This window comes from Phacochoerus africanus, chromosome 6 (genome assembly GCF_016906955.1).
Source record: "Phacochoerus africanus isolate WHEZ1 chromosome 6, ROS_Pafr_v1, whole genome shotgun sequence".
Taxonomy (NCBI): Eukaryota; Metazoa; Chordata; class Mammalia; order Artiodactyla; family Suidae; genus Phacochoerus; species Phacochoerus africanus.
In genome coordinates this window covers 32,975,943-33,002,706 of record NC_062549.1, presented here as the reverse complement: position 1 = coordinate 33,002,706, position 26,764 = coordinate 32,975,943, and the positions used below count along the sequence as shown (strand labels likewise).

Below are 26,764 nucleotides of genomic sequence, written 5' to 3'. Positions count from 1 at the left end.
CACACTTCCGTCTAGATGTCTTCATTGTAGTTTTAAAGTTGTGATCTTTAAGTAAGGGGTATGTGTGTATATGTTTACATTCTTACCTACACTGTTTATGAATTTACATGACAACATTTTATTATTGAAACCCACTTAAGCCTATAAGCTCTAGTGATTTTTCCCAGTTTGTAGACTTATAGCATACAATTGAGATTTTGTTTTTCTATATATGTGTATTTATAAGAAATGGAATTTTAATAAGAATCATAAATATAATTTTAAAGCATTTTTTCATGTTTGCTAAGAATTTCTCACTGAATTTAGATAATACTCGATACTATAGTTGATGTGTTTTGAGGAAGCACCTCTTACAGACAGTATTAATCTCATTTTGTAATAAGCTTACCATCTCACTTTCTCACCTCTTTACATTCTTTTTTTTCTTCCCCAAATGATTTCAGTAACACTTTGTGCCTTTACTGGCATAGTATGCTTTCAGGAGTATTATTCCAAGTACCTCTTTCTTGATCCTAGTTCTATAAAATTCAAGTTTAAAATATTTTGATAACTGTATCTACATATATGCTAGAACAACCTCTTTAATACATGGGCTGATTTCATGATGATTCTAAATGCAATTGTAAAATTGTATTTAAAACCATATTAGACTTACAATCTTTTACCAGTAAATATATCATCTTGGTGAGTTAATTATAAGCCAAAACTCATAATATTTCTGTCCTCATGTTTATGTGCTGGCAAAATATATTCTCCTGGACATACATCTACCAGAAAGTGTTTTCCATCTAATGAAGATTTGTTGTCTTCTGTTTAAATTTATTTACATCTTACTCATATTTAAATTATTGTACATATTTAATAATCTTGCTTTTATTCACCAAATTGCATACTTAAATCTAAAAAAATAATTTGGCATTTAATTTGTACGTTCTACCTTGAATGAAGGTAATATATCAGCCAAGCTTTTTCTTTTCTTTTATACATCCTGTAAGTAGGACTCAGAAATAAGAACTGAACATTAATTTTATGGGTTTTTTTCTACTCGATAGGTGCTATGGATATAGAGGAGAGAAATCGCCAAATGAAAATTAACAAATACAAACAGGTAGCCGGATCAGATTCCAGACTGGAACAAGATTACCATTCAAAGGCAAGATATTTTTCTTTTTAAAAGTTGTAAAATAATCAATCATATGAAACCGTTAGATTCTTATAAACTGCTGAATGCAGTTAGTCACACACATACATATAATGCCATGGCCCCATGATATTAACAAATGCTAAAATTTATAATGTGTTTATATACCATCTTTTAGGTATAGATTTGCCTTAATTTAAAAAAAAATCATTATATAGAGGATTCGAGGCAAGATGGCAGAAGAGTAGGGGGACATGCTCACCCTCTCCCACAAAAAATCATTATATAATATAAGAAATTAAGAAAATGAATCTCATAAATGATCTGGAGAACAAATTTTTTAGAACTTTTCATTTATAAAACCTGTAAAGGCCTTAACACTCAAAAATGTTTAGGAAGAAATTTTATCATCTTACATGTAGAATTTTTTTATTTTAGAGTATTTTAATCCAATCTGATTCATTCATGTTATTGGAACAGAATACATACTCATGAAGTGTTGGAAGAAGTTCGAAAGGTTTTTTGGTGAGAATCTTTTTGAACCAATTTTTGGTAATAAATTGAGATACTGAAGTCTACCGAGGTTGAAAAAAAAGCATTATTTCATTGTCCTTGCCCATCATTGTCTTTATATTTTTGAAACATTTTTAGGTTCATTTTTTATTCATAGCCAAAGTCATGAAAAGACTTTGCTCTGATGTACATATTTAAGATTTAACAAAAGAGTGAAAATAGCAAAACTTATTTGTAACATTTAGTTATTATGTGCTCTAATCATTGCAGTCATGTAGTATTTGTGGTCTGTGTATCTGTGTATTAGAGAAAAGCAGTTTGGATTTTTATATACTTTAATCTGGTTTACCATTATGTTCTAAACCTTCAGTTTCTCTCAGTTATACCCCCTTCTTTGGTAATGATAAGACTTATCAAGTAAAGCTTAACTGACTATGCTGGATATGCCTCTGTTGTAGGTAGCATAGGTTTTTAGTTTCTCCACCAAAGTAGAAGACCTAGAGGAGGCAGAGATTCGTACATTTCCATCATTTTCCAAATCACCAGTCTCTTCCCTAAATTACGTGAAGACTGACTGGTGTGGATACAGGATTGTTCATCACAGCATTCTGCTGTCCTAGAAATGGCACAGGCCTAAAACCCAGAAAAAGGTAAATTTAAGACAAACAAAAAATAGCCTTTATTTAGTAGATTCTAAACTTTTAAAAATTTTTCCCTAAAATGAAAACATGAGTAACTTTAAATAGGTTCAGTGAAATTCATAGAAAATCATTTTGTAATGGTATAATATTTTAGGTACATGTCTAATCTTTTGAGCTTGATATGAGTACATGAGCCTTCCCAAGTACATTTTAAATATTTCTGCCTGTGGCTAAATAGATAGACCTGATCTTTTGTGGCATGCTCTAATCTCTCATTTATTTATTTTATACAACCCAAAGACTAAGATAATAAAGTCCTGATAAAATAGGATATTAAAGCTTCCATAAACATAATATAAAACAAATTTGTTTTGTTTGTTTATGTCTCACTGTACTTCAGGAAGGAATGTAAGTAATTTTTAAAAATACATATAGGGAGTTCCCAGATTCCCAAGGATTTGACTAGTGTACATGAGGATGCGGGTTCAATCCCTGGCCTCGCTCAGTTGTTTAAAGGATCTGGCATTGCCTTGAGCTGTGGTGTAGGCCGCAAATGCAGCTTGGATCCCATGTTGCTGTGGTTGTGGTGTAGGTCAGCAGCTGTAGCTCCAATTCAAACTCTAGCCTGAGAACTTCCATATGCCATGGGTGCGGCCCTAAAAAGAAAAATAGCAATAATAATAATACATGTAATAATATTATTATCAGTGAAGAAACAGGTATCAAGGGAAAATGAAGTCAAAACACGATAATGCCAGAAGTAAAGCTTGTGAACAAAATGCATAGTGTGAGAGCCTATACACCTGCTAGATGAGGGGCATATGTTTTAACTGAACTTGCCTAACAAGGAGCAAAGGCAGAAAGGGAAACTGGGTCACACATGTGATTTGCATTGTTACACATAATAAAAACAAGTTCCTTAGAAGCAATACCAATGATTCTTTTTATGGATACCCGACAGAAATTTATTATAGGAGAGTAGATCTAAGGAATACTGTAGGCATGGCTTGAATTTTTGTTGTTGTTGTTGTTAGAAAAAGTTTGGATTACATTCTAATTCATAAATTAAAGAATTCTTGAGGCTTCAAAGTTTACAACTTTAATGCCAACTGTTTTTGGCCAGAAAAAAATTGAAGTTTTGGCAAAGGAATAATTTTGCTAAGCAGTATAATTTCCTAAGTATTCTCGAAGGCAGTGGTTTTCAGAACGTGGCCCCAGACCAGTAGCATTGACATCACCTGAGCACTGTTGGAAATGCAATTCCTGGCCCCCTCCAGACCTACTTAATCAAAACTCTAGGGGTGAGGTCCCTGTGTTTTAACAAGCCTCCTAGGTGATTGTAATGGAGACTGCAGTTTGAAAACTACTTCTTTAAGGTAAGCTGCTTATAAAATTTACTTCTGGTATAACTGAATGAGTTGACTTCATCTTTTAAGGTTTTATCCAGAAGCCAGTAAAGAATGATATCATTTAAAAATGGAGACTTTCAAGAATATGTGATCTGACTCCTTTATAGGCCTCTCATAGTTTCTAACAAATCCTTTCCCTTGAATGTCAAATAGCCATAATTCTGTTTTTATTTCTGGAATTATGCACTCAGCCTTACCAAAAAATGCAGTCAAGTCATAAAGGTACAACTTTTTAAAAGAGTCCGAAGCATGACTTTGTTGTTCCACTACAAATTTCCTGATGTGGAACTACCTTTGCTGGGTCATCTGTCTGCCCTTCATCCCTGACTTGATCTCTCAAGGATCGAAAAGAAAATTACAGAGGATTCTTTTTCAGTCCAGGGCATTATAGATTTAGTTTTTGTTCATTTCCATGCTAATAATTATTTTTTAATTGAGTATTTTTTTATTAAAGTTGATTTAAGATGTTACGTCAATTTCTGCTGCATAGCAAAGTGACCCAGTCATATATATATATATATATTATATATATATATATACACACCTTGTCTTTTTTTTTTTCTTTTGTCTTTCTTAGGGCTGCACCTGCAGCATATAGAGGTTCCCAGGCTAGTGGTCAAATCAGAACTGTAGCTGTTGTCCTACAACACAGCCACAGCAACACGGGATCCGAGCTGCATCTGCAACCTACACCACAGCTCACGGTAATGTCAGATCCTTAACCCACTGATCGAGGCCAGGGATCAAACCTGAGTGTCATTGTTACGAGTCAGATTTGTTTCCACTGAGCAACAACAGGAACTCCTCCCTTTCCTATTTTATCTTCCATCATGGTCTGTCCCAAGAGATCGGATATAGTTCTCTGTACTACACGGTGGGACTTCATTGCTTATCCATTCTAAATGTAATAGTTAATAGTTTGCATCTACTAACCCCAAACTCTCCATACTAATAATTCTTTTTTTTTTTTTTGTCTTTTTAGAGCCACACCCATGGCATTTTTAGGTCCACATCCGCAGCATGTGGAGATTCCCAGGCTAGGGGTTTAATTGGCGCTGTGGCCACCAGCCTACGCCAGAGCCACAGCAACACCAGATTTGAGCCACGTCTGAGATCTACACCGCAGCTCAGGGCAACACCGAATCCTTAACCCACTGAGCAAGGCCAAGGATTGAACCCACAACCTCATGGTTCCTGTTCGGGTTCGTTTCCACTGTACCAGGAGAGGAACTCCACTAATAATTCTTTATGTTAAAATTTGGAATTCTCTTGTGGCACAATGGGTTAAGGTTCTGGCAACTACACATTCCACTTTTTAAGTGGCATTGTCTCCCTGAATTTCTCAAGCTTTCTGCACTGATTTAAACAGTTCTTACTAATTTTTAAAATATCTCCTTAGTAACTCACTTTGAAAAATCTCTGTAGAGAAATGTCTATTAAGTTAGTTTCTAAAAATATTTTAAGTATATTAGAAAAATTGTAAGCAAACGATCTTTATTTAATAAAAGCATCAAAAACCGCATGCAGACATGATTGCTATTTATTTGATGGATGATTTCTCAGGGTTTTTTTTCCCCTCAAAACAGAATTTAACTAAGTATCGAGTGCATCCATTGATGCCTATTGCATTCTCTTTATCCCAGCTTAAGTGTGATTCATCTGTTTACTCTCAATAGAAATTTAAGGATCAACTTAAAACCAGTATTCTCTGCTGTTCATTGGTTCAGAAAAATATGATGTGTCTATTAAATTTAACAGTATGAAATATAATTTAGCATAGGCCAACTACCCTTTCATTAGTTATGCAATTTCAATAATTAGCAATAATTGATAAGTAATGTATATGAAAATAATATGGAGAATTTGATAGTATTTATTTCAATATACGACACACTTTTAAAATTAGCTGTATTTAACGTTTTTAAGTGAACTCAGAATATTTATAAGATTTCACCAGAGAAGCTACACAGTCTATTAATAGAGTATTTGGAACTCCAAGTTTATTTCTCTGTAGAAAAAAATGTTCTTTTTTTGTGGTAATGTTCCCACACAATTATTACAAAAATAATTGTATATTATAACTATTTATTATAACACATATTATAATCCTGTTTTCTTATTTATCTCTCAAGAATTAAGTAATATAGCCCCTAAATTGCCCAGAACATTCCAAATGTGAACCAGAAGTTCATATTAATCCATTTAACCCGTAATCTAATAGATTGAGTTAGTGCTTTGGGAGCAGAGAACAATGAAGGAAAGGAAAGGTTTTTCTCTACTCTTTGTGCATGCCTGATCTTGGGCACTTGTCGCCTTTTCTCCCAGACTTCTTGTCTTTTAAGTATCCATTCACTGATTTCAAAGAGACATATTAGGAAGAAAACATTCCAACTAAAGTAATTTACATTGTAATATGAACTACACCACGCAGAGATAGTTTCATTTAAAAAAAAAAATCTCTGTAACTACAAATAAAACTCACATGATGGAGTTGTAGGCAATATCAGTATAAACAAATTCAGACAGTTTAAGTATTTTAGGCAAGTAGATAACCATTGTTAACTCAGCTGTTCCCTTTCTTAAGTTTACTCTCTTCTCCACACTGAGCATGCATGTTCAGGTGTTTTAAATTGACTTTTGAGACACAAGCAGTAGGAATACCAGAAGAAGGGGGGACAGGTTGAGGCTGGTGAGGAGTGGCACATATGGGCTGTTTGTAAGTTTGATGTTTGTGAATCAGGAGTACTTTAAAATGACCAAAATGTGGCAGCGGTACTTGAGTACAGTGTAGGAGATGAGAACACAGCCTGGAGTCAAGCAAACTACACCTGGGTAACTTTGGGTAGTTTAACTTCTTATTCTCAGTTTATTTATTAAACAGGATTTTGAGATCTATTTCATACAGTGATGATTAGGTTGAAAAGAGATGATGCATATACGTGGTTTTGCATTTAGTAAAATGCTCAATAAATGGTGCAGGTAGTATTTGTTATTGTTATTTTTATAGTAACAGCAAATATAGGCACGAGAAATGAATATGAAGAGGTCAAAAGAAATCGTGAAAAAATAATTGAGCTAATGAAAAGGATTTTAGTGTAACACAAATATTGAGTGTTCCCTTTATACTTAAAAAAAGAGATTGAAGTAGCAGAGATCCAAAATAAAAATCAAATTTAGGGGGAAAGAATTTATGAATCTTCAAAGGATATGGAGATTAAAAAGTAAAGAGAGCCCGGAACATAGCAAATGAAGAGAAATTACAAATTAAATGACAATTTAAGAAAGCATACTATGCAGGTTAGCATTGAATAAGCCTGGCCCTTGGAAAGTTGATTAACAGGTACACATATGGGTATGGATATTTAAAAAGAAATATTATTTAGTAGTAGTGAATGAATGGATCTGAAAACTGAAAAACTAAATTTATAAAAAATAAATTTTAAAATGTAGGTTAGGTGACCTTATACCAGTTAATAAGATGATACATGAAAATACATGTATTTGTTGAGTGAAGAACTGAAAGATATAATTTTATAGCAGTGATTGAAACAAAATACTAGAGAAAATAATTTTTTTGCAGTAGCAAAAGTTGAATTTCTAGTAACATATAACACAGCCCAGTAATAGTACGGTTGAGCTGGGCCTGGTGCCCAGTGGAGGACAAGCTGCTTCATCACTGACTCAAGCTACCCAGAGGACTAGTATTCGCATGAAACACAGCATCGTGCCAGTGTTAAATGGAATTATCTGATATATAGAGCAGAAGAAGTCTAATAGGAATGATCTCAGTAACCCAGCTTCTACCCTGCAAGATCCTCAAGGAGTAGGTTAAGATGTCCTATAGGATGTAGTGAGGCATCTTTTCTTGAAATGAGCAGTCAGCTGTTTTATGAAACTAGTTAGGATTTGGATTTTCAGAAAATTCCTGCTAGGCTTAGTTTAGCCAGATATCTGGTACAATGGTTTCATTTTTTTCAGAATCAGGATCACCTAATTATAGCTTCCATCCTAGACCAGGTCAAGAATTCTTATCACTTCCTGATGAAGATGCCAGGGAGAATGCCAGTGGCTGCACCTAGATTTCTTCACTGAAACGTACAATTTCTCTAAATTTCTAATTTGTCAAATTTTCCTACTATTGTGTTCATTTTTGCATAGCCCTATAATCAGGTAGCTTCATATTCTTTAGCAGAATCTCAAGAGACATTCTGGAAAACAGTGAAATTGTTGATAGGGGAGCACAGGGAGAAAAAAAGACAAATCACAGTACTGGCTGCATTCTTATTGCCAGATCGAACCTTGTAAGGCTCTGGGAGAGTGTGCTGAGTCCTGGGTGCTGCTGCCACCTCTTACATACCCACCTCTCTTCCACCAACTGAGGATACTTTTTGACCAAATATTGCACACTTCAGATTGTTTCCTGGTCCTAAATTCAGGCTGCACCCTTCTATCTGTGAGGCTGCTTATCCCAGCCAGCTAGCTCCTAGCTGCTGTGTACCTTTTTATATCTCTCTATGGTTGTTACTTTACCAAGCATATTTATGAACGGAAATAAAACTAGATTTTAAAAATCTAGATTATTAAACTCACATGTAAGAGCAGCAATACAGTATTTCCCTAGACGTGCAAAAGATATTAGTGGTAATCTTATCAAGACATGATTAAAAAAAAAACACTTCATTTCCACATACAAAATCAGCAAATGGCCATATAGCCTAATTTAAAAAGAGCTTTAGGATGATGATGGTGGGATGATGGTGATGGGAAGAAAAGAAGAAGAATTTTCAACAGATACCTTGCTTTTACCAAATCTATATTTTTTGCCATTAACAATCTACTAGATATAGTTTAGTATATCTTTAAAGTAATCTTAAAAATAGATGGGTGAAAACAGAGGAAAAGTGTAAAAATTAATGATAGTCTAAAAAATCTAAAAAATGATTTGGGTTGTCTTATTTTTACCAGGTTGGTCAAATGTTTCTCTTCCTCAAATTATTATTCTTGCCATTTCAACTCCTTAGCCAACTGGAAGGTACTTCAACTTTAAACAGAGAGAGATGTTAAATTATATTTACACATATGTTTATACACACACATGTCCTAAAGCTCTGCACCAAAGGAGAATTTCTCCCCATATTTTAGCTGATGGAATGACAACTGTTTATTTCTTCCTAGTCTCATAGTTACAAATATACTTCACTTTATGTAACAGATCTACAGTTAAAAACTTAATAGAAGATAATTTTAATGGAATTTTAGAATTTTTATATTTTTATCTGTGACTAATCTTTGAATTTATAAGTTTCTAACCTTTTTTCTTAGAGTTTTATATTAGTTGGCCATGCCACAGACTAGGTGGCTTAAACAACAGAAATTAATTTTCTCCCAGTCTGGAGGCTAGAGGTCCAAGATCAAAATGTTGTCAGGTTTGCTTTCTTCCAAGACCTCTCTCCTTGGCTTGCAGATGGCCACCTTTTCGCTGTGTCCTCACATCGTCATCCCTCCATGTGTGTCTGTGTTCAGATTTCCTCTTATAAGGACACTAGCCACCCATGTGACCTCATTTTACCTTAATTACTTTTTTAAAGACCCTATCTCCTAAACAGTCACATGCTGAGGTACTAGGATTGAGGACTGCTACATATGAATTTGGGGGATATACGGTTCAGCTATAACATATCTCTACAAAGTTGTTAGTGTTGAGTTTATTACATTAATGTAATATGAAAGCATATTTGATTATAATGTAAATATGAATTTTCATTAAATAACTATAGCTTTTTTGTTTCAAACATTTTGATTTTTTAAAATTATGTTTACTTTTCTCTATTTCTCTACCTTCTCACATCCTATGAGGTAAAATATTTTATGTTTGCAAGTTCATTTTAAAATTTATTTTCCTTAGTTATAAAACCACATTCAAATTTAAATGTTTTTCTTAGCTGAAATTTGATGCATATTCAAAATGTCCTTTTTCTTTACATTATATTTGTGAATTGCTGCCTCCTACTATATAACCACATGTCAGGCCAGGAAAACCACACGTCAGGCCAGGAAATACAAAAAAAAAAAAAAATAGATATTTTAAAATTATGAAGTCATTTGCAATGACTAAGATAGCAACTTACATGCTATGGAACACTATAAAATTACAGAAGAAATTATAATTTCCCCATGTTTAGTATAATGTTGCTAAAAACTAACAAGAGAAAGAATTTTAAATAAATTGCATTCAGCTACTTGCTGGTAAAGGGGTCAATCTGTGGACAATAGCTGCTATTGCCAAGAGCATAATTTCTTCCTGTATATTTCCTAAGAACAGATAGGAGAAATATTTTTTCTTTTACCTCCAGCAAAAAAAAGAAATGTATGCATTCACATTTGCTTTCATCAAGCCTGCAGGGTTGCTGGCTTGCTAACAACTAGAACGCCCTACAGGGGATACAAGGGATGAGAGATCTTCCTTTATAAATCAAGGAGGATAAGGAAAAAAAGGAAGCAAGAAAATATGATAAGTAGGGCAGAAACATTCTTTCCAACTCAAATTTCATATAATTTAAAAGGATTAAGTATAGACCTATAAAATTATAAATATAAGAATACTTAAAACAACAAAGACGTGAAAACATATAAACCTTTTGAACCACCAATGGCATTTATCACCTCCTAAAATACATCTAATCTGTCTTATTTGGTGCTTATTTGCTTATTTCTTAACTTTTTATTAAGCTATAGACTTCTTGAGAATGGAGATATAATTTATTCATCTTTATAGTCTCTCTAAGGGCAAGCAAGGACAAGATAATGAACTTTCAGAGAGGTTATGGGTAGGTTATTGCCTAAGAGTCAAAAACAAATTTTCTAATGAGCATGAGATTATTGGTTTCTGTCTAGAGTTAATCATAGTAGAAGGAGAATACTCAGAAAGAATTGGAAGATTTAGGTTCTAATTTTGATTCAGCTACTTATGTGATTAGACTTTGGGTAAATTGCCCAATAATTCTTCACAACCCAACCTTTTCTGTGTACAAATTGAGGGAACCTTGTAATCTGTAAAATGCCACACAAATAGATGGTACTTTGGAGGCTACATTGAAAAAAATCACTATGTATTAACACTTGGGTTTTAGACAACCTCATCATTAATTAAGTGAATCGTTCAACCTAATCTTTAATATTAGGTTTGAACTAGATGTTCTATATTTCATTTCCTTTATATAATGCTATTTCATTTATTGATTCAGTAATCAGTGTCAGGCTCTACCAAGTATTCTCACAAATGATTGAATCTATAGACCTATATTAACTTATGGCATAACAATTATGACTTAGAGAATAAATTTAGATGTATAATCTTTTTGCCTCATATTTCACATGAAATTATTGATAACTAAATTTGAATTGAGACTTAAGTCAAAACCGTTAAGGCAATCAGTCAACTAGGGCAGAATGGACTCTTCCACATCTATAATTTCAATGTAATTTGGCTAATTATAATATGAACATATCTACAGTTTTTTTGTGTAATAGCTTTGTTCATGAGCACAAAGATTAGTTATAGTTTTTCTTCATTTGGAAGGATTACAAATATTATTAACAAAATTATTAGGAATGGAAAACTTTTCTAGGACCAGATTGTGGAGAGCTTTAAATTATAGTTAAAAATCTAGAATATTCTCCGTTATGATCATGGGCTTTGGAAATTTTTGAAGAATTCACCAATATGAACAAATGTATGCTTTTACAAAGATAGCTATCATGGTATACTTATGACAGATTTGAAAAGTATTTTGAAGAAAAGGAGTCCCATTCAGAGGCTATTGGTGTAGTCTAAGCAAGTCGTACTTGTTATTCCTTGCCATGTTTGACTGTTGGCTCTATCCCAAACAGTCTTAATGCAAACCCAACTGTTTCTTCCCTAGCTTTTCATGCAAGGACTAAGCATAGCGAGCCTCTTCCAGATTTTCAACAGAATGCAGCTATATCTGCCCTATGCCTGAATTTGATGAGTCTGAGCAATTCTCAGGCTCTTTTAGGTTTTTCAATATTGTGTGGCTATTCAAGCTATTATTTAGCTCTGATTCTCTTAGATTCAAGTACCTTGAGTTACTCTATTACTTTGTAAGGGAGTCCCACATCATATCCTAATCCATTAATTTTTCCTGTGCTTCTGCCTACTTCTACTATGTTCTCATGTCTTATTTCTGCTGCAATTTATGGGATTCTAGCTTGCAACTCAAAATGTGTAGTATCACCACCCTTTGTCCTAATAAAATATATAAGTAGTCTCTAAAAACTACAAAAATTATGTAATAAGTCTGTAATATTTAAAGATATTTACAAAGGACCAAATGTCACAATTCTTAGGGCTAAGGAGATTTTCTTTATGATATTTCTTAATTCTCTTACAAGTTTCTAATCTTACGGCTTGGAGAAGCATATAGGGGTATAGTTGCCTTAACAGTGATTTTTGTCCCTCTGGAAAAATAATAAATTCATTGGTTTGGACTAATAGCAGGCATTCTGTTTCACTCTCTGTGTTTGGCTGTAAATGAACTGTTACATATAGAAGAATGAGCTATTATTATTAATACATTTAAAGGTCTGGGAAAAACAGACTTCTTGATTGAGGCAGAAATTTTAGATGATATTTGAGATATTACTGAATGATAAATGGCATAATAATAAATCTAAGACTCCCTAAAGCTGTTGAAAAGAAAATAATCATTTACCTTATGTGGCTATATCTAGATTAATAAATGGCTAAGTATTAATAGAAATTATCTGTAAATTTCAAAATTAATACCTGTCTTAAATATTAGAAAAAAGAAAATGATATATAAAATATTTGAAAAGTTATTTACAAGCCATTAAAATTATTCAGAGTTTAATAATTATTGTTTAATGGTCATAGATTATTATGTTCATTAGTTTTTAACTTTTCTTGATGCCAAGTATAAACAAAATTTAAAAAATTAACCTAGGTTAATGGTTTAAGAATGAAGAAATATGAATTCCCAAGTAAATAAGCAGTCTGGTATCAAAGGACAATGCCTTACATATATATATATATATTTTTTTTTTTTGCCAGCTCAAATTCCTTATATTTTTAATGAGATATGAAATTGGGAACTTTTAAAGTTTTCATAGCTGTTTTCAAGTTTTTTCCAAGTCAAAATTAAAATGTTTGAGATTATAGCCAAATGATGAAAATTGAGTATCATACTCTAGAGCTTCTTTAATTTCATCATGGAAACTTATTATTACATATAATAAAAACTTAGAGTTATATGCCTAATTATTATCATGATAAATATTTATTGTATCAAGACTTGTGATCTCATTTAAAGTTCTCATCAGGCTCAAAGAAGTTAAGAGATTTGCTCAGAATCACAAAGCTGCCAGTAAGTGGGAAAGCAGTTACGCATTCATATCTTCCAACTCTGTATCCCATGGTCATTATGATATACTGTCTCTTATCACTAAAATTAGATGACTATATTATGGTTTTCATCAATATTGTTGGTTAAAGAGTATACCTTTTTACCATGAGGTCATGGCACAGAACAGGATAAGATAATCATTTGGGTTAATATTCTGAAGTTCATAACAAAAAAACCTGATAAAATCATCTGAGTAAATAAGGATTTTTTTACCCATAAATATGAAATTCAAACAGCAGTTCAGTGCTGGTACTACTGTTTGAGGAGCCAAGTTCTCTGTTTTTAGAGCATGTCTTCCTGCTCCTTGTTCTTATAGTAAGACATTTATCCTCATTGTCAGAAAATTACTACTAACCAAGGCTTGTGTTTAAACACCAGTCAGAAAGAAAAGCAAAAAGAGAAAGGCAAAGGCCATAACAGGTAAGCCAGTCCACTATAATGAGAAAAGTAATAGTTCTTCCAAACCCTGCCCCCTAAATTCCTGCTTCTACCTCAGAGGCCACACTCAAGTCAAAGGGTCGCCCTAGCTAAAAGTAATCCCCCAAAATGAAGTTCTGTTCTGTTCTTTTTGTTGCTGTTAGATCACCAAAATAAATCTAATTCTTTTAGTAAAGAACAAAGATAAAGAATATTGGTACACAGTCAACAGCAAGTTGTGACAAATAAGTATGTATAATAGACTCTAATTATCAATATGAAAGACCAAGGGACCATTCATAAGCCCCAAATAGCTAAATATCAAGACATTTGTTTGCATAAAATGAGTGATATTTCTTGACAGATTAGAATGTAGAATATTGGAGAAAGATGAGTCAAAGATAATTCACAAGTTTTCTAGTTTTAGCTGGATATTAAGCCTATTTAAATAATGCAGGGAATATAGGAGCTGGCTTGAGGTAAAAGAGAATAAATTTGGTTTGGGTCACATTTAATTTGATGCTCCTACAAAACAACATGTTGGAGATGTCCTGTGAGCCTCCTAAAATACAGGTGTGAAACCTGGGAGAGAAGTGAAAAGGATTTTTTTAGTCATTACATGGGTAGATATGAATTAGACCATTCTGGGAGAATATGTACAGTGGAAAGAAAAGAAGGTGAAAGATAGAAATTCGAGGACAATGTGCTTTAAAATCTGATTAGGGAAAGTGAAGCCACCAAAGAGATTAAGAATGAATAGTCAGAGAGAGAGGGAGAAACCATGGCTGACATTTCCCGAGAAGCCATTTTGGAAAAGTCTCAGTAAGAGAGAGGACCTCAACAGTATTAGATGTCTTAGTAAAATCAAGAAAGAAGAAAAATAAAAAGACACTACTGGCCAGTAAATTAAGACATTTTTGATATTTAATTTGTTTTTGGGAACAGCGAACAGCTTCAGTAAATTATAGATTAGAATGGGTAAAGAGTTATGGATCCTGAGAAGGAGTAGTAAACACAGTTGTGAAAGGCAAAAACACAAGCTCTGCAGATACCTGGGATTCCTAAACTGAGGATTTCATTGCACAACTGGCATTTCTATCTCTGAAAAGTGTAAGGAATCAATGGAAGTAAATAAAGGATGATCAGGAACAGCTGATCTAAAAGACCTAGAGTTCCCAAAGAGCCTAGTCTTTGGGCAGGATACTGTGAACTACTAGCATTAATTCCTCCTCTACACATTCTTCAGGAAAACTTATATATTTCCTTCACACTGAGAGACAGGGACTTTTTAGTAAGACTTGGCCTCCAAGCTAATGGCTCCCCTTTCTAGAACTGTATTTCTTTTCCTTAAGCTGTTCTTGTTGTTCCATCTTTCACAAGATTTCCCTGGATGAGTAATTTATAGATTATCTTATTGTCCCTTACTTATTATCTCCTAACAAGTCTTTGTGAGTCCTACAAACAATGCATTTATTTCTAAACCCTCATCACAAGTGGTATGCACCAACTCTGCATTCAGTGACACTTGGTTACTTGAAATCAGTCACAGTGAGAGTATTTATTCCCCAGAAATCAGCAAACTCTGCACACTGGAACTTTTTCCTTGCACATAGCATGTATCAGGATACCACGCTCTACCCATCACAGAAACTGAAAGGACTAGGTAACTAAACTCTAAGCACCTATCACCTCAGGATTTTATACTCTGATCTGACACTTCACACTGGCGGTAATACTTCAGTATATAGCCCAGATAAAACAACCATTCCACTCATTTCTATGCATTAACCATTCATTGAGTTCCTAGTCGGATACACTGATCTAAATAGTGAGAATACAAAAATAAATATGACAGTAATTATCCTCAAAGAATTTACAATCTAGAGGATGGATAGATAGGTAGAGAGAAAGATAGAAAAGAGAGTGACAGAGAAAGTGAGACATGATGAAAGTATAAGAAAGTCATGAATAAAGTCACGAATAAAGTAGGAACACTCAAGGCAGTGTTTAATTCTCTTTGAAAGAATTAAGAGTTTTCTAGCTGAAATTTCATTTGCAGAATACTGTTTACAAGGCTGAATCTTAAATTAGCCCTCAATTTTCTGTGGCCTTTCCTCACTGTCTTCTCCCTCTCCACTAGAGAACTTATCACACAATACCCTCTTTAGGAGTCCTACCTAAACAAAATTATCAGAGTTCCCTGGTGGCTCATTGAGTTAAGGATCTAGTATTAAGATTGCTATAGTTTGGGTCACTGCTATGGGACGGGTTCAGTCTCTGGCCCAGAAACTTCCACATGCTATGGCTGTGGCCAAAAAACATTAAACAAAATTCTCTACTGACGAACAGATTCTTGCCAGTGCAACATTCACCTAGAACAATGATAAGAACTTTGGCTAGGTCAGAGAAAAACGTCATCTGGAAGTAGCTCCTCAAAAAGAGAGTACCTACAGTTGTGGTACTAGTGAAAGACAACATCTACTTTCTTTGAATTATTATATGGAATAAAATAAGGCGATGAAAATGAGAACATTTTCTTATTCCATGATTTAATTTGCCGCAGTGCCAGTACTCCCTCTGCTCTGTTCTTGTCTCCTCTAGACCCCGAGACTCATATCAAGAGCCCCGCCCAGAACTCCAGCCCCTCTCTTCTCTTCCAAACATTAAGTTGGCCCTAATTTTTTTCTGACCTTTTATCTACTCATGTTTCTCTCTGAACATGATATGATTATTCCTCCAAGTACTTCTTGATGGCCTAAAACTTATTATTCTTCAAACTTTGGCTTTCTTACTTCCCAGGTTTTTTGGCCATAACAAATTCTTGGACTAGAATCTTAGACAACAAATGCCAGGCTTATGGTGAGATCCAATAAATTGAAGACAAGCGATGCTTAAGAAACTCTCACAGAAGTTCATGCACAAAGCTTAAACAACCTGAGTTGCTGAGATGCTGTAGAGAAATCAAACTAGGAAATTGTCTGATCCGAGAACTTGAAAGTATTATATAAGAGAAAGTGAAAATTTTGTTTTTGAAATTTGATTTTATTTTTGTCTCAGAAATATTGTTGTAGGAGTTCCCGTCGTGGCTCAGAGGTTAACGAATCTGATGAGCATCCATGAGGATGCAGGTTCCATCCTTGGCCTCACTCAGTGGGTTGGGGATCCGGTGTTGCTGTGAGCTGTGGTGTAGGTCGCAGACGTGGCTCGGATCCCACGTTGCGGCGGCTGTGGTGTAGGCTGGCAGCTGTAGCTCTGATTCGACCCCTAGCCTGGGAACCTCCATATGTTGTGGGTGCGGCCCTAAAAAGACAAAAGACAAAAAAAGAAGAAATATTATTGCAAAAGTTTAATAGTAACTTTCCTTGCCATAGAGCTCTGCTGATATGCTGTGCCTTTCCGCTAATATTAGATAAGTAGGGAGAACATTAGCTTTTCCACTTAAGAGTCTGGAACATCCTGGAGAATAATAATTTCCTGTAAATTTTTCTAGTTCATGATCTGCTTAATAGTAAACATCAAAGTGCTGTCGGGAATAGCTTCCTCACTGTCGTCCAAGATTTTAATGATCTCCATTCACAGCACAGTTTTCAGCTGAGATCCTGTAATCCTATGCAATAAACTTTGTTTTTGTTCCATTAAAGAGAATGATGAGCACATCATACATTGTTCATCCATCAGCTGTAAACTAATACATGCCTAATTATTTTAAACATCATTTATTGTATAAGTGCCAAAACAACACCAACCCTTTCCTAAATGAGTGAACTTACATTCATAACTCATTACCTTGATATCGCAATAATTTAGCTGCTTCTATCTCACTGTTAAATTATATAACTTTTGTTTATCATACTTTAGGAAAAGAAAAAAGATTGAGCCATTTTAAAAGTCCCATAGTAGGTTATTTATTACTTTGATTTCTGGGATTTTTTTTTTTTGGTGAATCGTATACTAAAAATGTTATATTCTAAATGTATTGAAAATATGTTCTTCTAAAATTTTACCTATAAAAATTTTTTCCTTTTTATTTATCACTTTCCAAATTTCTCATTTTGTTTATCATGTGTATATTTGTAATGGAAACTTGTGCTATATTCTGAAGATAAAACGTTCAGTTGCTTAGAAATAGACAGAGAAACATATTTGGTACAAACCGTCAAATCAGCATCAGCGTCAAATTAGAGTTTTTAACTAGCTGTTTTCTCTCTTTATTTCATTCAGTGTCTTTTTATTTATGACTCACTTTAGGTGCCAGAAATGAGCAGCTGCTGTGTTCTAAGCACATGGTTGGGTATTTTAAATGTATTATTTCTCTTACCACTCACAAGAATCCTTAAAACAGGATTTATCTTGATTTATCCTTATCAATACTTGTACAAAAGCTAAACCTCAGAGTTTATATCCAATTAAATATTTGACTCTTATGTGCTAAGAGAATTACAAAGATAAGGAAGATACTGTTCTGGCTTTCTGGAGCTTATATTCTAATAGAAGGTTTGACAAATATGAATACGCTTAACACACACACCTAAATCAAAAGATAGCACATGATGAATTATATGAGGCATAAAACTATAGTATGTGGAATCTTGACTTTTCTTAAGTTTTGCATGTCAGAATTCGAGCTCAGCAAACTAGATTATCTGAGAGGTCTTAGCCAAAGATATGTGTAATGTACACCATATGTATTTTTTTAAAAAAGAAAAAGCTCAAATTCTTAAGCCTTAGTATCATAGCAACAGGATCAAAAGTCATGACAGCCTAAAAGACAAAGGCTAGAATATGCAAAGTCAGAATCCTAACTGCTAAAATATAAAAGTCAAAAAACAAAATGAAGGCAAAGAAAATTAGGCAAGAACCAGTCAGGGAGACATGGGATACATGGGATACACAGGTACCAGGTGGCTTTGGTTATTAGGATAAAGTACCAGAGACACATATTAACAATGAGGCAGCTTCTATATCAGCCAAGAAGTATTGTATATTTCCTGCTAAGATAAAGCTATTCTTTATCCAGCAGTTAAGAATCAGTCTTTCCCTATGAGGTGATGGGATATGAATGGACCTGGCCAAATGGGGAAGGTGAGGCCTGAGGACATACTAAGAGTCAGTGGGAAAGTTTGGTTTAATATTTTAGTTTCCTTTGTAAACATATTTGCTGAAATGAATCTTTCAAAATATGCATAAATGGTTATATTGTTACTGTAACTTAGAGCTGTCTTAAAGGAATAAATTTATTGTTGGGTATTTTACCTAATATTTCTTTTGGTAACTACATTCCTGGAATTGATACTCTGCCAGTGTTCAGCTACTATCTAATCATCATCATCATTTGTCATTTATTAAGCACTTCTTGTGTGTCTGGTATTGTGCCAAGTGCTTTATGTACATTATCTTATTTAATCCTTGCAGCAAACCTAGGAGATGGGTATGATTGTTGTCCACATTTTAACAGAAGAAAAACTGGGACTATAGAAGTAATTGGCCCAGGATCACAAACCTAGTAATTTATGTAGCCTGGATTCATACCAATTGTTCTTTCAATAATTACATTTACCTGTACTATCTCCTAGAGTTAAAACGTAGAGTTTTTCACTTTAATTTAAATGATATAATAATCTCATGAACAAAAGCAAAGAAAAACAAATATAATAACCAAAACTGCTTTTCTATCCAATTAGTTATTTTAAAAGCTATACAGTAATATGCTTCTCTTTTTTTTATAAATTCTAAGAAAGACCAAGTTCCCCCAATACAGTATAGTATCTATTGAACAATTTAATAATTTTGAAAAAATTTCTTGAAGCATCCATTTTTTATATAAATGAAATGTCCCCAAATTAGATAGATGAAATGAAAGACTTACATTTTTGTCTCAACTTGAGACATTTTAAAGTACATTGGTTATCATAGATAATGTTGGATCCATTCATTGAAATGCTATCCTAGGAAATGACCAAAGACATTGTCATTTAAAGTAAATTGTTTTCAATATTTTAATATGACTTTAGTTTGTAAAAGAATATCATGGACTAAATGTTCTCCAAGTAAATCTTCTATAAATAAATAAAATTCATTTTAAAATCACACATAAGGATTCTATTTACATAAATATTTCCAGGAAAAATCACGGCAATTTTTTAAATAATTTAATTGTATCCTTTTTTATAATTGAGAATTGATCAAAGTTGAAAATTAGAGTGGATTAAGGTAGACCATATCTCACCTAATTTATATATTTCTAGATTAAGGATTTGATTATTTAATTTTATGGAGCCTTTGAAATGCTTCTTTTATTTATTTTACATTTGAAGAAAGGATCAATTATTAATGCAAAAATATCTAAGATGATACTGGGATATCCTGGGAAAAAAAATTCCTTGAATCTGATCTAATATTTATATCATACCCTATTGCCATTCAATTTGTCTTACCAAAATTTTTTATCTATCTAATATTTTCAGTAAATTGTTATTCATACAGGACTATTTATTAGGTAATTATTCAAGTCACAGTCAGTGGTTTATGCAAGATAATCATCTTTCTAATGCTTCATGAAATTTACCAGTATCTATGATTTAAAAGATCTCCATTATGAAACTGACCAAATAAGGATTTTTCACTATTAAGTATATATTAATAAAGAAAAATCTATTAGCAGATAGTCTCTGAACCCAGTAACAGCCATCAGATAGTAATGATATGGCAATTATAATACTGACTGTATTATTTCATATTATGCCAGATGCCAGACATGTATTATTTCTAATTTTCAAAACAACCCTGCAAGGAAGATGTTATTTTTCCTGTTATTTTATAAACAGCATTTTAAAGATTAAACAATTTGCTCAAGTTCATCTAGCTGGTAAGAGTTTCTTTACCCCAGATTTTTCAGACTTTCAAATCTATTCTTTTTCACATCTCACATGTCATTAACATAAAGCATTTATAATGATTTTCAATTTACCAGAACACCCTGCACCTTGGCTGTGCCAAATAACCATCTGATTATTTCAATTCCAGGAAGTTTGAACTATTGTAAATAATAATGACTTTTTCTAGTATTTCTAGGATTCATCAAAATTCCAGCAACCATTCAGAAATTAAACCTTCTCTTTTCTCTTGGCTTTTCTTTAAAAAGTTAGTGTTTCAATAATTTTTGTGTTATCTCTAGGTTTTCAGTGAAGCATAATGGATTAAAGAGAAAATTGATGCTACTAAAATTGTTTTTTTATAAGTTACAATAGCAACTTCATCATACTTTTTTCTTTAAATTTTATTCAGAAATATAAAAAACTTCTGCTTCCTAATATTAAGCCAAATATTTATTTCTCAGATTTTACCTATATGATCTTCCCTGAGGCCATTGCTGTTGTGAAACTATTTTAATGGCCTTCTTTGGGGTGTGGTGAAAATGCTCTAATTGCCTTTGCTAAAATCAAGGGTTCATATAAATTGAATTTTTCTTTTAGGATAATTGCCATTCACTTTTGTTTTATATGCAACTGAGTGGGGTTTTGCAGTATCCTCTGTGGACAATTAAAGTGCTGAAATAGGAGAAGCGAATAATTGCTTTGTGTGGTAATACTGACAACTTCTGCGTATTTGTCAATCTGTGTTAACAGTATCGATCAGGATGGGATCCTCATAGAGGGGCAGATAATATTTCCACTAAATCTTCGGACAGTGATGTAAGTGATATATCTGCGGTTTCAAGGAATAGTAGTGCTTCTCGTTTCAGCAGCACAAGCTACATGTCTGTCCAATCAGAACGGCCAAGAGGAAACAAGAAAATCAGGTGAGTAAGGGGATTTTAGCAGGAAATTCTTCTCAATATATCTTAGAAGATCTTTATTTTTCTTTGATTAAATGTAAAACCTTTTATTGCTAAAAAGTTTATATATATCATTAAGATAGTAAGAGCTTCTATACATACTACTTTTTGGTGTTTTGTTCTCCCCTTCAAACTTCTTGCACAGAAAAGTTTTATAGAATTTACAGCAATTTTCTTACTAGATCATATGAAATAATATAATTAGTTATTTTTTATGTTTGTTATTTTCAAAGTAATTGTTATTATATCTTTATTGAAATTAAAGTGATGGTTAACTGAAGACTTGAGTTTTTTAATGTTCTAAGGAATAAGAAAAATCATATTTTGGAGGGATTTTTTTCCTAGCTGCATATCTATCAGTGATTCAGAAAACTGATAAGAACATTACCTTTTGAGTAGGATGCTTTCCCATCCTCCTTAAACTTTAATAAACACATGGGAAAAGTGATTCAGAAAACTGATAAGAACATTACCTTTTGAGTAGGATGCTTTCCCATCCTCCTTAAACTTTAATAAACACATGGGAAAAGTGATTCAGAAAACTGATAAGAACATTACCTTTTGAGTAGGATGCTTTCCCATCCTCCTTAAACTTTAATAAACACATGGGAAAAGTTCTGTTTCTCAAGAAAGTTTATTAATGTAATGTATGTTAGTATAATTTTCATTTATCACCTGAGCTATAGACCTTATGGACACCTGAGCTAAGTTATTTTTTTAGTCCTATTGGATCAAAAAAAAAAAAAAAATCCGTAATGGAGAGACCACAGTTGTTTTCCGTGCGACTTTGTAACAGGAAAGTATAACTTAAAAACAGTTATGAGTAAGTGGAGCTTACAGAGTAATTCTCTGGTATACACTGGAAAAAAGTTTTCAGGGTTTAAAATAAATAATTTTTATTTATGTTTTAGTAGTTTTCATTACTTTTCTACTTAATTTTGTATGTATTTGCTCTTGACTTTTTCTTTCTTTTTGTGTTTATTTGCATGCCTTCAATTTTGTGTTGCTTTCAAAAGGCCAAAGGGAATAGAAGAGGGAGGGAAAGAAGGGGATAAGCATGAAGAGATAGTTCATGAGGAAGAAGAGGTAAATGAAGAAAGAATTAATGAGAATGAGACAGGGAAAGAGATTACAGAAACATGTAATAAGGAGAAAAACAGACAATCAGGAGACGAGGAAAAAACACAAGATGTACCTGAGCAAGGGAAAGAAAAAGAACAGTGGAATAAAGAGGATTTGCAAAAGCAGTTCTCACAAGATGATGACAGGTAAAGTTTGCCAAATTTTGTAGACATTTCCCATTAGTAATGTCCTTTTTCCTACCCCCAAAACTATTTTTGCCATTTACTTTTGGTTTATTTTCTTGTGTTTTATCTATTTAGCTTCTAATACAACTAATGAATATGTTGTCAAATTATTACCAGATTGATTTACCAGACAGTCTCTAATTTGTATACACTAGCTCTGAGAGTCTGATTTCTTGGGTTTTCAAGTTCTGTTTGACTAGCTAAGTCGAAGGTAATTTCCCTTTAATTATTTTTGCATGAATTACTACATATCTTCCCTATTTGTAGAGTCAAAACCTTTAAAATGAGATTCTGATGGGCCTGAAAAAATTTAGCCTGCTCTGTAAGAAATATTACATACTGGAAATGAACTTTAAAAATGAGTGGCAAAATAGGTAGCAAAAAGTAAGCTTTATTCAGTCTCTGAATAAAGAAAAAAATCAAGTTCCTTGCCTCATTGTAGTTTTCTAGTGGGTTCTAGGGTAGTTTTGAGTCCTGAGGAAGATTGTGAAACAGGAGCAATGCTCTTTGGTACTCTGAAGAGAAAGGGCAGATGCCCCAGGCCTTATTGTAAGGCAAACATGTTGGGTTAGACCCCTTAGAAATTCATTCAGCTAGAGACTACCAGAGAAGGAACTTTGAACGGGAGAAAGGGAAAAAACATAAGCAACAAGGCATAAAAACAGCTATGTTTTCATTTTCATAACATAGTGCACTAAGTATACACCATCTTTACAGTGCTGTATTGAAAGTCAAATCAGCACAGGTACGCATGGGACTTCATCTTTCTGTCCAAAGGGATGAGATTTCTCTGGTTAAATTTCTCTGAGACTGAGAATTGCAAATCATGTATATTTTGGAGGAATTTGATTTTCTAGTAATCAATCTAGAGTTTAATTTTGTATTAGTATGAAGTTGGCATAATAAGCACACTCTATTATAAGCCAAATTTTGCTTTATTATATCTAAATCCAATCTCAATTTGTGCTTTACTCTAGTGAGAAAGGTAATTGGCATAAATATTTGCTCCTTAACTCGTAACTTTTTATCTCAGGTTGGCATATATAACTATATCTGTGATCTATACAGGTTTCTGTGTAACAAACACAAAACCTAAAAATGAATCTTAAGGTAGGCATATTTTGTGATTTGAGTCTAAGCTAGTAATTTTAAGTCTATCTTCATCGTTTATCTAACTTTTGATAATTACATTGGTTTATTAATGAAGATCATTTTTCTGATTTGCTTGGCATAGGTAATTTCATCATTAATTCGTAGAGAAAAGCTCTCCAAGTTTCTTTGGAAAGAAACATAAAGTTTCCTTTCTTCCAAAAGCAGAGCAAAATGTGAACCTCTAATGTGTTTTATTTTCTATAGACTGTGTAGACATATGAACCCTTTGGTGTTTGTCTGTAGCCAAACGCCTATGTTAGCATACCTGGCTTGGTGGGGAAAAATTTGAAGATTATATCCTTAAGTTCTTGATTTTTAATATTACTTTCTTCACCATTTTCTTCTTAAAAAGAGCACATTATTTTACACAGAAAAGGAAAGATGGTATATTCCTGGCAATGAGTCATCAGGGCACTGTACTGGGCTTAAGTAATTATATAATACTTCCAGAACTGTAAACTACAGGGGACCAAGCTGATGTCTCTAGGGAACATATATTCTATAAAATGGCAAAAATCATATAGAGAGTTACAGATCAGAGTTAAAATATGATAACACATTGTACTGCCTATGTAATAAAACATGGTATGTACTGCATATTTGCATCTATGTTATAGCTCTTATAAAGGGAAACAGTATGTCTCATGAAAATAATTGTGGATTATGAATCTAAAATACCTGAATTCTCATTCTGACTCTCTCACATGTCCCTACCCACTTTGCCTGGGTTTTTTTTTTTTCTTTCTTTTTTTTTCTTTTTTTTTTTTTTGCTTGTCAAATAGAGGAATCAATAATTCACACTCCCTCTCATAGTTTCAGTGAATAGTTAGTACACAGCAAACAAGGAAGAAGCATCTTCTGTTACACTGGTGATTTGTCTTTATCATCATGAAGTTAAGAAATAATTGGGTCTGTGACTAACCACCAGTAGAACAAACAGCTCAACGTACGTTTCTCTTATTTGGCAATTGTTTTCAAAATTTGGGTAACCATTTGTAAATTGATCAGATAGAGTTTTTGTTGTTCTTTTATGAAAGTGTGTCTCAGTACTGACTCATCCCACTGGGCATACTGATAGATTATGCTGTTTTGCTGATTTATTACTAATAACTTGTCTTTTGCCTTTCTCATTGAAGCTATCTCCTAGTTAATACCACTGAAAATCTTATAAGTCCAAGTAATGGCTCTCTGTTTTATGATTGTCCATGAAAAGGGAACCTTTTAAAAACACTTGACTATATAACTCTTAGAATTTTGATCCTGTTAGAGCCCAGGAATTTGCATTTTTAACACAAACACACCCCCAAGTGGTTATGATGCTATCCTTCCTCCCTTTGGGGATACTAGTATTTCCTAATGAATCCTAAGATCAGCTCTTCAGTTTGGGGCAGGGGAGAGGTAGCTGGGATTTTGACTGGGATTATGTTTAGTTAATCAATTTAGGGTTAGTTGCCATCTTAAAAAAATACTCTCTTCCAATCCAAAAGCACAAGATACCCATTTATTTATGTATACTATCTTTCAATGATATTTCATAGTTTTCAGTATACATATCTTATACTTCTTTTGTTAAATTTAGTCTAAGGTTTTTTTAATTTTTTTGATGCTATTGTAAATGAAATTCTTGTACTAATTTCATTTTGGGACTGATCATTGCTAGTATATAGAAATTTATTTTTTCCAACCATGCTATATTCATTTATTAGCTCAAAGTTTTTAGTTAACTCATTAGGATATGCTATATGAGATCATATCATCTGTGAATAAAAATAGTTTTACCTGCTCCTTTCCTATTTGAATGTCTTTTATTCTTTTCTTGCTTAATTTACCTGGCTAAAACCATCACTACAGTGTTAAATAGAAATGCCCATGAAAATTTCTTAAAAGAAACAGCCAAGCAGAATTACTTTGCATTAGTTCTAAGAGCATTTTTGAAGATATTGTCTCCCGTGTCACTCATACATTTTAGAACAGTCTATGTAAAACCTCCTTTTAAAATTTTATGAGTAGCTCTCTTAAAGAGTAGATGTATCTGCTAAACAAAACAAATCAATGTAGCCCACTGTGTGTTCTTTTTATCTAGTCTATCAGGAAGTTCAAGTTCATAGCCAAAGATATGATAATTTCATTCAACTCTTGAACTACAGTGTATTAAAATCATTATATATAATAATTGACATTTTTACTTTTGCTTCTTTTTTGAGGCTTCTCTTTACCTCTATTTCATTACAGTTGTATGAGTAACTTCTTTAAAAAGCTACCTCAAATTACATAGTTTTCATATTGTATCATTCCAACCTTTCAAATTCAACCCGATTACACTCTCTTTGTCTTGAAATGCTTTTTTTCTCTAAGGTCTTAATAGTTTTCATATTGTATCGTTCCAACTCTTAATAGTTTTCATATTGTATCATTCCAACCTTTCTAAATCAAACCGATTACACTCTCTTTCTCTTGAAATGCTTTTTTTTCTCTGAGGTCTTGGGATTGTATACTCCTTTAGTCCTCTACCCATCTCTCTGGTCACCTCTATCTTCTCTGTGAGCAACAACCCCATCCATGTTGATACCTTCCAGAATCCCATCCCAGGACCTCTTTTTTTTTTTTAAGTTTTTTATTTTTTTATTGTAGTTGATTTACAGTGTTCTGTCAGTTTCTACTGTGCAGCAAAGTGACCCAGTTATACATATTTATATACATTTGTTTTTCACATTATCCTCCCTCATGTTCCATCACAGTGATTGAATATAGTTCCCTGTGCTATACAGCAGGATCTCATTGCTTATCCACTCCAAATACAATAGTTTGCATCTACTAACCCCAAACTCCCAATCCATCCCACTCCCTCCCCCTTCCCCCTGGCAAACAAAGTCTCTCCTCCATGTCCATGATCTGTTTTTGTTTTAT

At 33.2% G+C, this 26,764-nt stretch overlaps 1 protein-coding gene across 37 annotated transcripts in view; it reads left to right on the top strand.

The window, feature by feature from the left end:
- Positions 1–26,764, top strand: part of RIMS2 (regulating synaptic membrane exocytosis 2) — a 621,959-nt gene that overhangs the window by 464,818 nt on the left and 130,377 nt on the right. For 15 of the 37 annotated variants that reach the window (XM_047783440.1, XM_047783443.1, XM_047783438.1 and 12 more), the window contains 2 exons: positions 1,053–1,153; positions 21,190–21,362. The exons of the other annotated variants lie outside the window; for them this stretch is intronic. In XM_047783440.1, the coding sequence (XP_047639396.1) occupies positions 1,053–1,153; positions 21,190–21,362 (274 nt within the window). The remainder of the gene's footprint in view (positions 1–1,052; positions 1,154–21,189; positions 21,363–26,764) is intronic. 37 annotated transcript variants of the gene reach the window in all.